We start from the raw sequence: 14,288 nt of genomic DNA, 5'->3' as shown, positions 1-14,288 counted from the left end.
CAAGGTGATGGAATCCAAATGAATCGTCCCCAGGTTTGAGTTATCCTTTTATGAATATCATGCTTAGAATCACTGAAATGAGAATTAATATGAAGTTGAGCTACCTGTCTCCTCCATCCAAATCTCATTACCCAGCTTCAAGTTCCTCCATTAATGGACACGTAAACAGGACACCAGTCCTCATGCATGAGGCCACAACACCCTTCTTATAGTCCCCAAACCCCTCTTCACTTTCCTTCACTTCTCAGCAACAATGGCTTCCAAAATCTACCTCCTCCTCCTACTGCTATCTGTCACCGTCGGCTGCCTCGCTTCCAAAGACCCTGAGCTGGAGCAGTGTAAGCACCAGTGCAGGGTCCAGCAGAAGTTCGACGAGAAGCAGAAGCGCGATTGCGAGAAAATGTGCGATGAGTACCATAAGATGAAGAAGGAAAGGGAGAGAGAAGAAGGAAGGTATTACGAAAGCGAAGAAGAAAGAGAAGAAGAGTATGGAGAGAGTAATCCGTATGTGTTTGATGATGAGCATTTCGAAGAGAGGGTTGAAACAGGGGAGGGTAGAATTAGGGTTCTTCAGAGATTCACTCAGCGATCGGAGCTTCTTCGTGTGATCGAGAATTATAGGGTTTCGTTGGTGGAGGCCAATCCTTCCACGTTCGTGAGTCCCTCCCATTTCGATGCTGAAATCATTCTGTTCGTCGCTGAAGGTACGCCAGTTTCTTATTTCCTTCCCTCACCACACTTTTTCATTTCTTAAACTTTTGAACCTTTTTTTTATGGAGTTTGTGGTGGTTGGTTGCAGGACGAGGTACGATCACAGTGATCAAGGAAAAGAGACAAAGCTTTGATGTGAAATGTGGAGATGTTTTCATAGTTCCATCTGGAGCTCCCTTTTACTTCATAAACAAGGACGAACATCAGAAGCTCAAGATTGTTAAGCTTCTTCAATCCACCTCTGTTCCTGGAAGTTTTGAGGTAATCCCCGAAGTCCTTTCTTTTTTCTAGTCGTTTCATAAAAGAAGATAGATATCTTGATAGTTGAAACCAAAATGAGCGAGGTAGGATTATCTTAATGATCAAGACTAAGAGTAAAAGAAAACTCGTGGTTTGATCCTTACCGCTTGAACGACTCTAGCATGCAAGTTATAAATTCAAGAATTTACAAGCTAAAAGCCTAGCTTTCAACAAAGCTAAAATAGATCTAAATCATTATGGCATATTTAGATACCATATTTCGTATCATGGGTCTTTTTGTTTTGTTGAATTCGTCTGAGAATGAATATTTGGAGCAGATTTTCCAGCCAGGCGGTGAAAACCCAGAATCATTCTACACAGCTTTCAGCTGGGACTTGCTTGAAGCAGCCTTCAAGGTTATAAACTGCCTAAACAGTGTGTTAGGTTTATATATATATATATATATGTATGTATATATACTTGTATTCCTTCTAACTTTTGGCTGCCGAACAGATTCCAAAAGATAAGTTGAAGAGATTTTTCGAGCAACAAAAAGAGGGGACCATAATCAAGGCTTCTAGAGAACAGATCCGATCTCTTAGCCGACCTGAAGAATTCATCCCAAGGATTTGGCCCTTCTCAGAAGGTGAAACTGAGCGTCCATTCAATCTGCTCAAGCAAGATCCATGGCAGTCGAATAAGTTCGGTCGTCTCTTTGAAGCCGATCCTGGCGAGTTCCGCCAGCTTCGAGACCTCAATGTTGCTGTCGCCTTCGCCAATATGACCAAAGTATGATTTACTTCTACTTCGTAGGTTGGTTCATTTGTAAGCTGCAGGTTGCTTGCTTATTTTTGCTGTGTTTTTCCATTGAAGGGTTCAATGATGACTCCTCACTATTACTCCAAAGCCACGAAAATAGCCGTGGTGGTGGACGGCGAAGGGGGGTTCCAAATGGCGTGTCCGCACCTTTCATCATCGTCCGGGAGAGGTGGCCGGTGGTCGGAGCGAGAGCATAAGCGGATGGGCGAGGGGACTTACCAGAAGATTAGAGGGCGGCTGAGACGTGGGGTGGTGTTCATAATTCCGGCAGGTCATCCTTTTTCAGTCTTTGCCTCTCCAAACCACAATCTTCAGATTGTTTGCTTCGAAGTCAATGCCTATGGCAACACCAAGTATCTTCTAGCAGGTATAAATCAATCTGATTAACCAGCTTTGAACTATATTGAAAACCTAGATGTTTACACTGTAATTGGGTCTTTGATGGGTGGGGTCTTGCAGTCCAGCTCCCTCTTGCCTTTGCACTTGAGGGCGCAAGGAAACCTTTTGGGACAACTGAATTTGAATCCAAAATCATAGACAATTGTACATAAAATTTTGGATATTTCAGCTGGTATCATGTCAATGTCTACCCAATTCAATGTAGATCTCATTCTTTCTTTGATCATAACTCAAAAACACGACGAACTTCTTTCGAAGTTTCTGCTCAGCTCTCACCAAGCCACATTCATTGCTAAAATCTTGAGCTGTCTATTTAAAAAATTGCAGGGAAAGATAACATAGTGAACAAGATGGAGAGCGTAGCAAGAGAGTTGGGATTCAACACACCAGGAAGAGAAGTTGAAAGAATCTTCAGACAGCAAGAAGAAGAGTTCTTCCTCCCAGGACCAAACCAACAAGAACATGAATGGACTGATGCCTGAAACTGAAGTACTGAAGAAAGAACCAAATGTAAAAATGGTGTATATATGCGGAACACTTAACTAGTTATGGCTAGGCTGTAGCGACTCAAGCTACTCCTTCCCTTGTACAGGCTTTTATCATAAATAAAATGAGCTTTCTTCTGCTATGGGCTGTAAGTTTACATACTTGTGCCGGCATTGACTGAACCAGGAACTTAACTTCCCTAAGGGAATGGTCTCTTACCAAAGCTATTTCAAAGGCTACCACGTAGTGGAAGGGTAGAGATTTGGATGGATTCACTTCACAACATGTGGGATTACAAATTTAGGACTATAATAATAACACCCATATGTTCAGTTTTTAGAAGCTGACAAGACCAAGGATTTAGCTCAGTTTCTATCAGGATAGAGAGGGAAAGAGTCATCAGTATGTAAAGGAAGACAGAATCGACCTTGGCTTCTAAGAAATGGGTTGGTTTGTATTGATGTACTTAAAATATGAATTTGTTCTATATGTTAATCTAGCTCCCTTTGTTTTGTAGGGCACCTTGGATCTTTGATGATCGATTCCATCGGCCACAGTTCGGTACCATGCGGGAACAACAAACACCATCCCAAGAAAAGGTAAAACATTGTGGATCGGACTGAGTCACTGAACCAAATCGAGGACTTCCCTCGTTTGGCTCTTTATTACTCCATATGCTTAAGCTGGCAAACACAGACATAAAAACAAAGCCCCATTGATTATTTTTTTGCAGTGTTTAGGCAGAGAGTGAGGTCATTTACCCACAAAACCACATGGCCTTTTCTCTCCCAATTGGCTTCTCTGCCCTGGTTTCATTGTTTTGACTCATAATTAGTCGTCCCCACAACCCCTCTCATCTTCTGACATCCCTTGTTTCTCAAGTTAAACCCCACTGATTGTGAATACTGATATCTACCTCTTGATATGGTTAAATTTAGCTACCCACCACCATCACCACCACGAAGCTGCTTAGAGGTGGTGGGCAGGAAAAGAGCATCAGAGGGTCGGGAGGAGGGGATGGCATTGATGATGATTGCCATTGTAGTTTTGAAGCGTGCGTTAACAGTGTCAGGATTGTATCAGCAGCTGCTGCTGCAGCTCATTTCCATGTATACATATTGTTGCGTCTTCTGCTGTGATAAATGAGCTTTGGCTGAACCAAATTTAAAGAGTAGTGAAGTGAATTCATTGGTTGTCCCAAAAAAATGTGCCTGCTGCTTTCAATGCAGCGTAGCCAAAGCTAACCAACCTCCATTCTTGCCGAATTTAATAAGTTTGGAGGTGTAAGCGTTTCAGTTAGGACAGAGTTGTAGTACACTGACTGCTATGCTTGCTCAGAATCAGACACACACACCACCCTTAACCATATAAGACTTGCTATTTACTGCTATTTATTGGATATCTCACCCTTCCTCACATTTCAATACTCTTTTAACGTGATGGGTTCTACCCCGTTAGATATTATCTTATTTGTGCTTTCCTTCAAAGTTATCTTACGGTTCTCCTTGCCCTCTTATAGAAGCTCTCAAGCTAAGGAATGTTTTGTTCTCTTCTCCAACTGATGTGAGACCTTACATTCCGCCTCTCGAAGCCTTCGAAGTCACTTTGTTTCATTCCCCTTTCCAACCGATCTAAGATCTCACAGTTTACCCCCTTGGGAGCCCAATGTCTTTGTTGGCGCACTATCAGGTGTCTGGCTCTGATACCATTCCTAACAGTTCAAACCTACCGTTAGCAGATATTGTCTTTTTTGGACTTTCTCTTTTGGGCTTCCTCTTATAGTTTTAAAATGCATATTGTTAGGAAGAGGTCTTTACACCCGTACACAGAATGTTTCGTTTTCTTCTCCATCCGATGTGGGATCGTACAGTATCATTGCCCTATTTATAAATTCATACCTATAACAAATGACGAAATTCGGTTTATCAAACTTTGAATGTTCTATCTATTTAGTTTTAAACTTTCTGAGCTAAACTCAACTCTTAAAAGTCACCTTTGGTTTTGAGAGAGCTCAAATATTAAAAATTCTAGAAATTTATAAATTAACTCGAAACTAATTCTTTCATTGGGATGTGAAATGACCTAAGATTGACGATATTTACAATAGTTAAAATATCATTTTTGTTCTGAACTTCAATTTAGTTTTGTTTTGTTTTTTTGTTTTTTAGTGAAAAGGCTAATGAATATTAAAATATTTTTAAATCCAAGAGTTGAGGCATCTTACACATCGAATGACGTCATCACTTGCAGTGACAGAGTATGCAAAATCCTCCTGACGTCATATACAGCTAAATCATTTAATATTTAATTTAATGCACAATATTATTTATTTATTAACTCTCCATTTGAACTAATAAACAATGATTAACGTTACATTTTGCACTAGGACACTAGGTTAGTACATACTTCTATTCAAAATTTAACTGCCCATAAAATTCATGGGTTTCACACCATTCTTAAATATTTTTTCTACGATAAACACGAAATAGAGTTAGTATTAGATACAGTAATAAAAAATATATTTTAACCTAGTTACGGAAAAAAAATTACCAACGGAGTCTTTTTTTTTTTTTTTTTTTTAGATGACTATCTCGATATATCACTCAACGTGCACGTTTGAATACTCGTAAATATCAAAATATTGGCATAACATAGTCAAAAGGTTAAAAAGAAAAAATGATTTTACATCATGGGATTCATCAAAAAGAAAAGTAGGGTAAAGAAGAGGATGGTGATTTGATGGATTGATGCTTTGAATTTTGGGGAATTGAACTTCTTCTGTTCTTGTTCTTGTTCTTCTTCTTCTTCATTTCCCTGTTCTTTCTTTGCTTCATAAAAAATGGCAACCAACCCTTACCCCACCTCCATTTTTTCCCTTTACTTTCTCTCTCTCCTCTTCCCTTTCCCAAACTTCATGCCTTTATTTCATTCAAATCCCCTCAAATCTCGTGTTTATGTCTCCAAATTACGTGGAAGAAGTCTAGTAGTATAACTTTTGTAAACGACCCATGTTTAGAATTCATATTTAGTACGTAATTTACTCGTTACTTTTAAGAAAAAATAACTACTATTTCTACGTAGCAACACGAGTTTTTTTAACCTGTTTTGTTCTCATTTAATAAAAAGATTACGTAATTTTCTTATTTATGATTTATGAAAACGATATTTTGTCAATTGATTGCAAATCAAAATAATTATTTTTCAAAAATTTAAAATTATAAACGAGATTAATATAATAAGCGTTTTGATATTCTGGATTGGTATCAGACGCTGACGTGGAAATAATTAAAATAATAATAATAATAATATTTCTAAAAAAGAGTATCAGAAATCTTGGAGTAATCAGAACTTTACTGAACCAACTTCACCAATGGGACCTCGCCACGTAATTATATTCCGTTGAAAATAGAGAAAGGTAAAAATATTTTATTTTTATGCGGAATTATTAATTATTATTATTTTCCTGGACGGTGTTTGGACGTTGGCTTTTATTAAACGGTCAACGGCCCATGAAAAACATAACACATCTCGAGGAATACGACGTTTCCAACGTTTAACGGAATATCATGTTTTTTTAATAATTTCTTATTTAATTTGAGTTTTTTATTTATTTTAATAATTTAATTTCATGTAAAAAAAAAAACCCCCCATTTGACAATTGAATTTTTATTTTGTTTGATATAATTATAATTAAGAATATATATCTTTTCTCCAAAAAAAAAAAAAAATTTGAAGAATCTTTCAAAGGACAAAATAGGATTCAAACCAATTTCATTTTGAGTGAGACAAATTTAAGTTTGGTCAAATTGAATTAAAGATAAAGCATAAAATAAACAATAGAAAATAAAAGAAATGTATGAACAAATATAAATATTATTAAACCATTTATAGAAATAATACAAAAGAATCATCACCAGCAATGAACAATTGAATTTGTTGTTTATTTTGTTGAACATATGAGTTTGAATCTTAGTGATGAACAGATTTGCAGTGTGTAGGCACCACCTGCACAGTGATGAGTGGAAAAAATGAAGCATTGATATCATAAAGTGGTGAAGAAATTGGTGGCATGCTTAGAGAATGAGAGAGAGAGAGCTCATAATGGACCTTGTTGTTGATGTTGCAGATACTCAGAGGGGTGCCATTGCTGTGTAAAAGAAGCAACTTATTCCTTTTCTTTTTCCATTTCTGCAGCACTGCAAAAGTGGGGTAATAAGGCCAACCAACATATCTAAACCTTAACTTGTTCTTGAAACAATACAACTTTTGCTGCAGTGGGTTTCAGAGTAAATGCTTTGTAATTCTTGTTCTATCAGATTTTGAATTGGGTAGCTTCAAAATTAAAGTTACTACACCATTTACCCCAGAATAGATGTAACCGTACAAGCCTACCGCTAGTAGATATTGCTCTCTTTATGGCTTCCCCTCGAGGTTTTTAAAACACGTTTGTTAGGGGTGGGCTTGGGCCGTTACAAATGGTATTAGAGTCAGACACAAGGCGATGTGTCCGTGAGGAGGCTAAGCCCCGAAGAGGGTGGGCACAAGGCTGAGCCCTGAAGGGGGTGGACACGAGGCGGTGTGTCATCAAGGATTCTGGGCCCTGAAGGGAGGTGGATTGGGCGGTCCTGCATCGATTGGAGAAGGGAACGAGTGTCAAGACGTTGAGCCCTGAAGGGGGTGGATTGTGAGATCGCACATCGGTTGGGGAGGAGAATGAAACATTCTTTACAAGGGTATGAAAACCTCTCTCTAGCAGACGCGTTTTAAAAACCTTGAGAGGAAGCTCGAAAGGGAAAACTTAAAGAGGGCAATATCTACTAGCACTGGACTTGGGCCGTTACAATAGATATCAAACTTGATCAATAATGAGTACATATTAAGACGTGCTTTTCGAGTATGGGAGATAACGGGAGTACCTTGAGAGAGTGAGTTTTAGTTGGATTTATGAGGAAATCGAGTATGATGGTCGAACGCTGAAGGAGTCCGACCTGGTAACAGCCATGGAAGTATGATTATTATAAGGTAAGCTTGAAAGATATAGATATACTTAGGATTTGGCTAATTAGTTACCTTGTAGAGTATGAGATTAGATCATACGTTGTTGGTTGGCTTGGTAAAGCAGGCTGTGGAAAGAATATCCCTCAGAAGTTCATTTCAGGGTGTCCATACATACAAGGCAACAGCTCTTCTACTTCGATTCGGGAACTCGAGTAGCTCATACTTTTCTTGATGCGGCTATGGTTTATAGATTCGACCTCGGCTAAGAACATGCAGTACACGGGTCTATGATCTGAGAATCTTGATTCTCCACGTACATACGACAGTTGGTGAAGGCCTCTTCCGTACCATAGTATGCGATCGCACCTTCACGTATAATCGAGGTTAAAACCAACATTTTCAGAGAGGGTACATGTCGTATCGTTTTGAATGTAAACACAATTTCATACCAAGCAGGAGTTCTTCTCTTCTCCTTCGGGTGCCTCGTATCTCCAGCATATCGGTCTGAATTATTTGAGTACTTGTACGTGGGAGGAAAGTATATCTTTCCTTCATTCCATCTTTCAAAGACATGGCCCCGTCTTTGCTCGAGTCGTAACTGAAAGAACAGGATATTACGATCTTAGATCAAGTGAGAACATGGCTCGAGTCGTACCTGAAAGAACAGGATGTTTTTGCTCTTAAAGAAGATTTGTAGCATCATGCCTGATCGTTCTCTAACAACGCCTTCCAATTTTGCATCTCCACGAGAGCCTTTGCCGATCGGTACGACAATGCAATCCGATAATTCAAGTCCCCGAGCCAAATAATTCGACTGGGACAGGACAATCACAATGACAAACTTTTAGGTAAGGTTAATAACATTCAACCAACAACCAGAGTTCATACGTTTTACGCAACGTTTGTTCAATGATCAGAGTTCTTACTCGTGCTCTAAAATTGTCTGAGGAGAGTTCTCGTCTCCCATGCCGTGGACTCGAGGAAACCGTGTTTTTCTGAGAATCTCCATGACGTCGGAGTTTCTCCGAAGTTCGTCACCCTCCTTTTGACCCGAGGTCAGATGAGTGCAGATGAAGCAGAAACTTGTTTGGTGCAAAGACATACTAATGGAAATGGATCCCTGCATATCCATAAAGAAATTTGGATTCAGTTTATGTTATGGCTCCTCAAGTTTGATGCATAAACTAAACAAATTCGTTACCTTATTTCCAAGATAACCCATTAATCCTCGACCGACGCAAGATACTTTCATGTTTCGAATGTCATCACGGAGATCGTTCCGCACCCATACGGTCAAAAATACGCCAACCATTTGTTTGCTAGCAACTAAACAGTACCTCGAGTGACCGGAATGCCTAATATCTCGATCCTCCATGGGAAGAAAACCATTATAAGAGAAAGGTGAATAATGTGAGGCAACGGGCGAATCTCCATTCTCATCATCTGAGGATCCCCATCGGTAACTGGGATCATGATCACACGGTTGATGTCCAAGCATAACCCGATCACAGACACTGAACCGTCGATCGAGTCGTGGTTGTGGCACAGACATGTCATTGTCCATTCTCATGCTACGGCTCAGTGATTGAAACGATCTTCGATGGAAAAACGACGAACCCTTCTGCCTCGTTGCTCCTTCGAAATCAGCTTCTAATTCCACAACTGGGTCGGGGATAGGAGAAGGCGTGCGACAACTCCCACTCGTGCCAGGAAGACTGTTCAGAGTCTTCCTAATCAAAGCCAACCATTTCTTGGCTGGACCATTGTCTTCTGTGCCCAACACATTACCAGCATTCAAAGGAACAATTTCTTGAAACCTACAAAAGTAAGCAACGCTAAGCTTCTCCTCGACTATCTCCAAACTTTCGAATAAAACGGCAACACAAAGAGATTGCATATCGATTTTGGTATATACCCAAGAACATAGATATCCGCTGGAGGCGACGTATGAAGCCAGTCTTCGAGATTCAAACAATTAGGAGGAGACTTACCAGCCACATTCCAAGTAGAAACAAAAACCCTGTCCACACAAAACAGATAAGCAAACAAAGAACAAATCCAACAAACAGCAACAAAAAAGAGAGGCTACCTGTAATTTTGCACATCAGTAACTTGTGTAGCATTGAGGTCAATCTTGCCTCTCCGGGTTCGATCTGGATACCGTTTGTTGGATCGGTCTGTAAACGAATTCGGGAGCAGACAACGAGGAACGATTAAGACATATTATTTGTCCATTTTTTGGAGTTTTTAAGGCTGTTGTGGTCCAAAAGAGAACAATTGAGAGATGTCTGAAATTGAACCAACCTGTTTTGCTTTTCTTGACAGTGCACGTCTCCCTGTTCCTCCACTCTTGATCGCCACCTGAAAAAGACACACCAACAACAAAAGAATGCTAAAGCTATGCTTTTACTTCCCAGTTCATCATCATCAAACGCACGCATTCAAATCCATCAACAACAAAAAAGAACTCGATTTTTCGGCATTTTTCGGGCTTAGAAATTATACCAAACACAAGGAGTAATCACCTCTGTAAGCTATTTCATCTGATACAAAATCCTCAGCCTTGTTCTTCATATTGAACCACTTCTTAACCAGTGTTTTAGGCCATGAAAACTTCATTAAGAACAGTAAGAACAGTAAGAACAGGAGCATATAAGAAAACTTTAGAGAATACACACAAAAGCAACAAACAAAGCGTTTATCTAACCTTGTTTTTCTTCGAATTCTCATCTCTCATTGTTGTACAAAGTTCATATAACCCCCAGATTCACAGCAATAAGTAGAAACCCACCACAAATTTCAGTTTTGAGTGAGGAAAAACACAAGCCCTTGTTCTATAATGATGAAGTAAAAAGAAATGAAAGCATATAATCAAATGGGCAATCCTCTGTTCTATCAAGGGAGCAAGAGAGAGAGAAGAAAAGGGGTGAACAAGGAAAATCTCTGTTTCTTGGCATTATGATTTTCCCAGCTACCAAACAGGAACACATAGCCCAAAACCGCCCACAAAGGGAATCGCCCAACTGGGTCTTCTAATTTCACCAATGCTCAAACAAGTAATGGGAAAAACAGAGTCAAAAGAGCTTAGAAAAGGAGATACGAAATGGAAACCCAATGGGGCAGCGATCAAAGGGTAGGTTGAGATTCCAAGTGAGGCAAGAACAAGCAATGAAGAACTCTTATGGGTTTCGAATTTGAACGCTTTAAAAGCTTTTGTGCTCAAAATTTAAGGAGAACCCCAATTTTGGGAGATGGGGAAGTTCTGTGGATCTATAGGGTACCCGTCCGAGCCAGCATTGCCCGATGAACCCATATTTTGCCTCTTTTTCTCTCTTCTCTCTTTCTCTCTCTGAAAAGCTGCCCGCGGTCAGCATCTGGGGTTAGTGTAGAAGCATGCACATTCTCTGCCCCAAAAGACTGAGTATTGTAAATCCACCATTCAACAAAACCAACGGAGTTGTGGAAAAGAGCAATTGAAAAAGAATGGCAAAGAAAAAGCGTTTGCTGCGTTTGCTTCCTTTTGAACATCTGGCCTTCCTCTTGTTTTAAAATTACACTCAATCCTATTCCCCAAAGTTTCAATCTTTTCAAATAAATATCCATAAAAATCCAAACTTTTTATCTTTAGTGCGAGTATAATAAATGTCGAGATTCAAGATCAAAACTTAAACGATAATACAAAACAAAAAGAAATACGAGCTTTTACATGAATTGACGTAAAATTCATATTCATATTTTATAACCTAGCTGATACCGAAGGTCGACCAGGGTCAAAGCTAGAAATTTTTTATGAAAAAAAGTTATAAATGGATGAATTCACCCCTACTTTCTTATAAGCCTCGAATCATAAATAGTTTTAGAGTTTTTATGATGAAACACAATATTATGTTGTGAAAGATACAATTCACTCTCGGGTACGTTGACTCAAATCTAAGACCTGTGTCCAATTAGACCAGTGCATTGAGTCCTAATTTAAGGGTCAACATTGACTATAAACAAGCAGTGGAGATGACGATCAAAACTCCAATGAACAGTGATCGTAACTATAATGGTCTTAAGGTAGTGAAATTCCTTGTCGGGTAAATTTCAACCCGCACAAAAGGTAGTACGATCTTTGAAACAAAAACCCATATGAGTAAAAGTGAAATAAGGTCCGGATAGACATAGATGTAGGATCTCGTTTAGGGCACTAAATAGGGTTCCCTACCCTAAACCCCATGAACACCCTTTTTCACTCTCCACCACAAAATACATACTTCAAGGATTATTCACATTAAAAAAATACCCAATTTCATTAGGGTTTGCAAAATAAGGTTCATAAAAAGCTTAATTTTAATTGACTAACCCAAGAACACACATGCTACATGTGGGAGAGTGTGTCTTGGTCCCTAACCTTAACCCTAGCCCTCATATTTGAAGGCTCTTTGGTAATCAATTAGTAGCCTTAATTGCCTTTTTAGTAGTGTAATTAACATTAAACAAATGGAAATGATTGAAGAAATGGGGTTGGCAGCAACAAATTGGGCCTTCAAAATTAAAAACCCTAATTTGATTGTTTATCCCCTAAGTGGGGGAATCACCCAACAAACTCATTTTTATATACTCTTTTTGAAGGTTCCACTATCATTTTATACGCCATTCTCTCCCAAAGTATGGGCTGTCAAAGACTTCGTGTGGCACTCCATTGCCTTAACGGGGATTATGAGTTCCCTTTAGCTTTCATTTTGGCTAATTAAATACGTTATGTAACGACCCAGATCTACCGTTAGTCGATATTGTCTTTTTTAGGCTTTTTCTTTCGGGCTTCCCCTTAAAGCTGTAAAATGCGTCTGCTAGTGGAAGATTTCCACACCCTTGTAAATGGTGGTTTGTTCTCCACTCCAACCAATGTGGGACATCACACGTTAATATTAGGGTTAAAAATTCATTGGGATATGGTTACCGTGAGATCCTACATTGGTTGGAGAGGGAAATAGAGCATTTTTTAAGAGGGTATGAAAATCTCTCACTAGTAGACGTGTTTTAAAGCCTTGAGAGGAAGCCCAGAAGAGAAAGCCCAAATAAGACAATATCTGGCAGTGGTAAGCTTGAGCCATTGCAAATAGTATCAAAGCCAGACACTGGGCAGTGTGCCAACGAGGGCGCTGGCCTATGAAGAAGGTGGATTGTGAGATCCCACGAACCAATCATTGTTTATAAAGATGGTCAAACTAGAACGGAGTTGGTTATCTTTAAGGAAATAGTCAAACATATCATGCATTCACAAGGGAGAAAAAAAATATCTGAATATGTCTTTTTGATTGGTACCACTGTCGCCCTTTGGTTGGGTAGGAAAGCTAACCTACCCTTCTCTGTGCTGAATCAGACCTTTGTCCATTTTTTTTTTTTTTTGCTAATTGAAGGAGGTATTCCTTTCGCTCGAGTCTCTTCGCATCCATGGTTGAATGGTTATACCGACTTAATAAAGAAGAAAATTCGTTCTCTTCAAATAAACGAACATGATGAAGTTGGGATCAAGCTTTTTTGCTACAAGGGCCTTGTGCAATTAATCCCTTATGGTAGGTCGACCGTCATCGTAAAATAGCCTCTCGAAGCTTTCGGAATCCTATAATACTTTATTTTTTATTTTTTATATTTTGTACTCGTAACTTAAATGGGTGAATTGGAAAGGACTCATTTTGGAAGGCAAATGTCCAAATCAATATGTCATATATATATATATAATTATTATTTAAAAAAAATTGTACAAAAAGGCATAAAAAGTACACACAACTCTACTTTATTTATTATTTCATCCCCACAAATATCTCCTCTAATTTTATACATTAAATTTAACGGGTTAAATAACACTCCATATTAAGTAACATACCCACGTATCAAATCTATTAAACATGATGTGATTGCGAGACAAAATTAAATTATTTTTTCAATTAAATTTTAGATTTTTTTATTTGTTAAAATTTCATATTTGATAATTAAAAAAGAAGCGGTCAAATTAGACAATATTATATCAATGTAAATAATATTAGTTTAAGGTTTAGACTTAGGGTTTAGGGGTCAGGGTTAAACCGGAACCCTAAACCCTAAATAATATCAAAATCATTCTCAAACCCCAAACTCTAAATAATATCAAGTTTAAGGTTTAAACCCCAAACCCTAAACCCTAAAATAATATCAAAATCATTCTCAAACTCCAAACCCTAAACCCTAAATAATATCAAAATCATTCTCAAACCCCAAACCCTAAATAATATCAAGTTTAAGGTTTAAACCCCAAACCCTAAACCCTAAATAATATTAAAATTATTCTCAAACCCCAAACCCTAAATAATATCAAGTTTAAGGTTTAAACCCCAAACCCTAAACCCTAAATAATATCAAAATCATTCTCAAACCCTAAATAATATCAAGTTTAAGGTTTAAACCCCAAACCCTAAACCCTAAATAATATCAAAATCATTCTCAAACCCCAAACCCTAAATAATATCAAGTTTAAGGTTTAAACCCCAAACCCTAAACCCTAAATAATATCAAAATCATCCCCAAACCCTAAATAATATCAAGTTTATGGTTTAAACCCTAAATAATATCAAAATCATCCCCAAACCCTAAATAATATCAAGTTTAAGGTTTAA

General features: G+C 38.4%; 2 protein-coding genes across 2 annotated transcripts; one reads left to right on the top strand and one right to left on the bottom strand.

Moving 5' to 3' along the window:
- Positions 1 to 15: 15 nt before the first annotated feature.
- On the top strand, positions 16 to 2,797 carry LOC111456032 (sucrose-binding protein-like). Its single transcript, XM_023097731.1, has 6 exons — positions 16 to 704; positions 800 to 972; positions 1,290 to 1,367; positions 1,465 to 1,740; positions 1,825 to 2,137; positions 2,497 to 2,797. The coding sequence occupies exons 1-6, from the start codon at positions 254 to 256 to the stop codon at positions 2,649 to 2,651; spliced, it is 1,446 nt and encodes a 481-aa protein (XP_022953499.1). The 5' UTR covers positions 16 to 253; the 3' UTR covers positions 2,652 to 2,797.
- Positions 2,798 to 6,517: 3,720 nt separating this feature from the next.
- Positions 6,518 to 11,146, bottom strand: LOC111455868 (type I inositol polyphosphate 5-phosphatase 4-like). The gene is made up of 13 exons (XM_023097498.1): positions 10,361 to 11,146; positions 10,179 to 10,266; positions 9,958 to 10,014; positions 9,743 to 9,830; positions 9,569 to 9,673; positions 8,855 to 9,470; positions 8,580 to 8,773; positions 8,359 to 8,467; positions 8,103 to 8,251; positions 7,726 to 8,019; positions 7,557 to 7,643; positions 6,763 to 6,854; positions 6,518 to 6,660 (listed from the first exon to the last, which is right to left on the bottom strand). Exons 1-10 carry the CDS (start codon positions 10,388 to 10,390, stop codon positions 7,797 to 7,799), a joined length of 1,659 nt encoding a protein of 552 aa, XP_022953266.1. The 5' UTR covers positions 10,391 to 11,146; the 3' UTR covers positions 6,518 to 6,660; positions 6,763 to 6,854; positions 7,557 to 7,643; positions 7,726 to 7,796.
- Between the last annotated feature and the right edge of the window lie 3,142 nt (positions 11,147 to 14,288).

This window comes from Cucurbita moschata, unplaced genomic scaffold, assembly GCF_002738365.1.
Source record: "Cucurbita moschata cultivar Rifu unplaced genomic scaffold, Cmos_1.0 Cmo_Scf00018, whole genome shotgun sequence".
NCBI lineage: Eukaryota > Viridiplantae > Streptophyta > Magnoliopsida > Cucurbitales > Cucurbitaceae > Cucurbita > Cucurbita moschata.
This window is presented reverse-complemented; position numbering and strand designations above follow the sequence as displayed.

Bases quoted from the DNA above. Each gene is read 5' to 3' on its own strand.
- LOC111456032 (XM_023097731.1), top strand. From the start codon at position 254: ATGGCTTCCAAAATCTACCTCCTCCTCCTACTGCTATCTGTCACCGTC. The intron at 1,368-1,464 runs GTTATAAACTGC...GCTGCCGAACAG, and splicing joins TGCTTGAAGCAGCCTTCAAG to ATTCCAAAAGATAAGTTGAA. The intron at 1,741-1,824 runs GTATGATTTACT...TTTCCATTGAAG, and splicing joins CCTTCGCCAATATGACCAAA to GGTTCAATGATGACTCCTCA.
- LOC111455868 (XM_023097498.1), bottom strand. From the start codon at position 10,390: ATGAGAGATGAGAATTCGAAGAAAAACAAG. The intron at 9,831-9,957 runs GTTGGTTCAATT...ATTCGTTTACAG, and splicing joins TGTCAAGAAAAGCAAAACAG to ACCGATCCAACAAACGGTAT. The intron at 9,674-9,742 runs GTAGCCTCTCTT...TTGTGTGGACAG, and splicing joins ACTGATGTGCAAAATTACAG to GGTTTTTGTTTCTACTTGGA.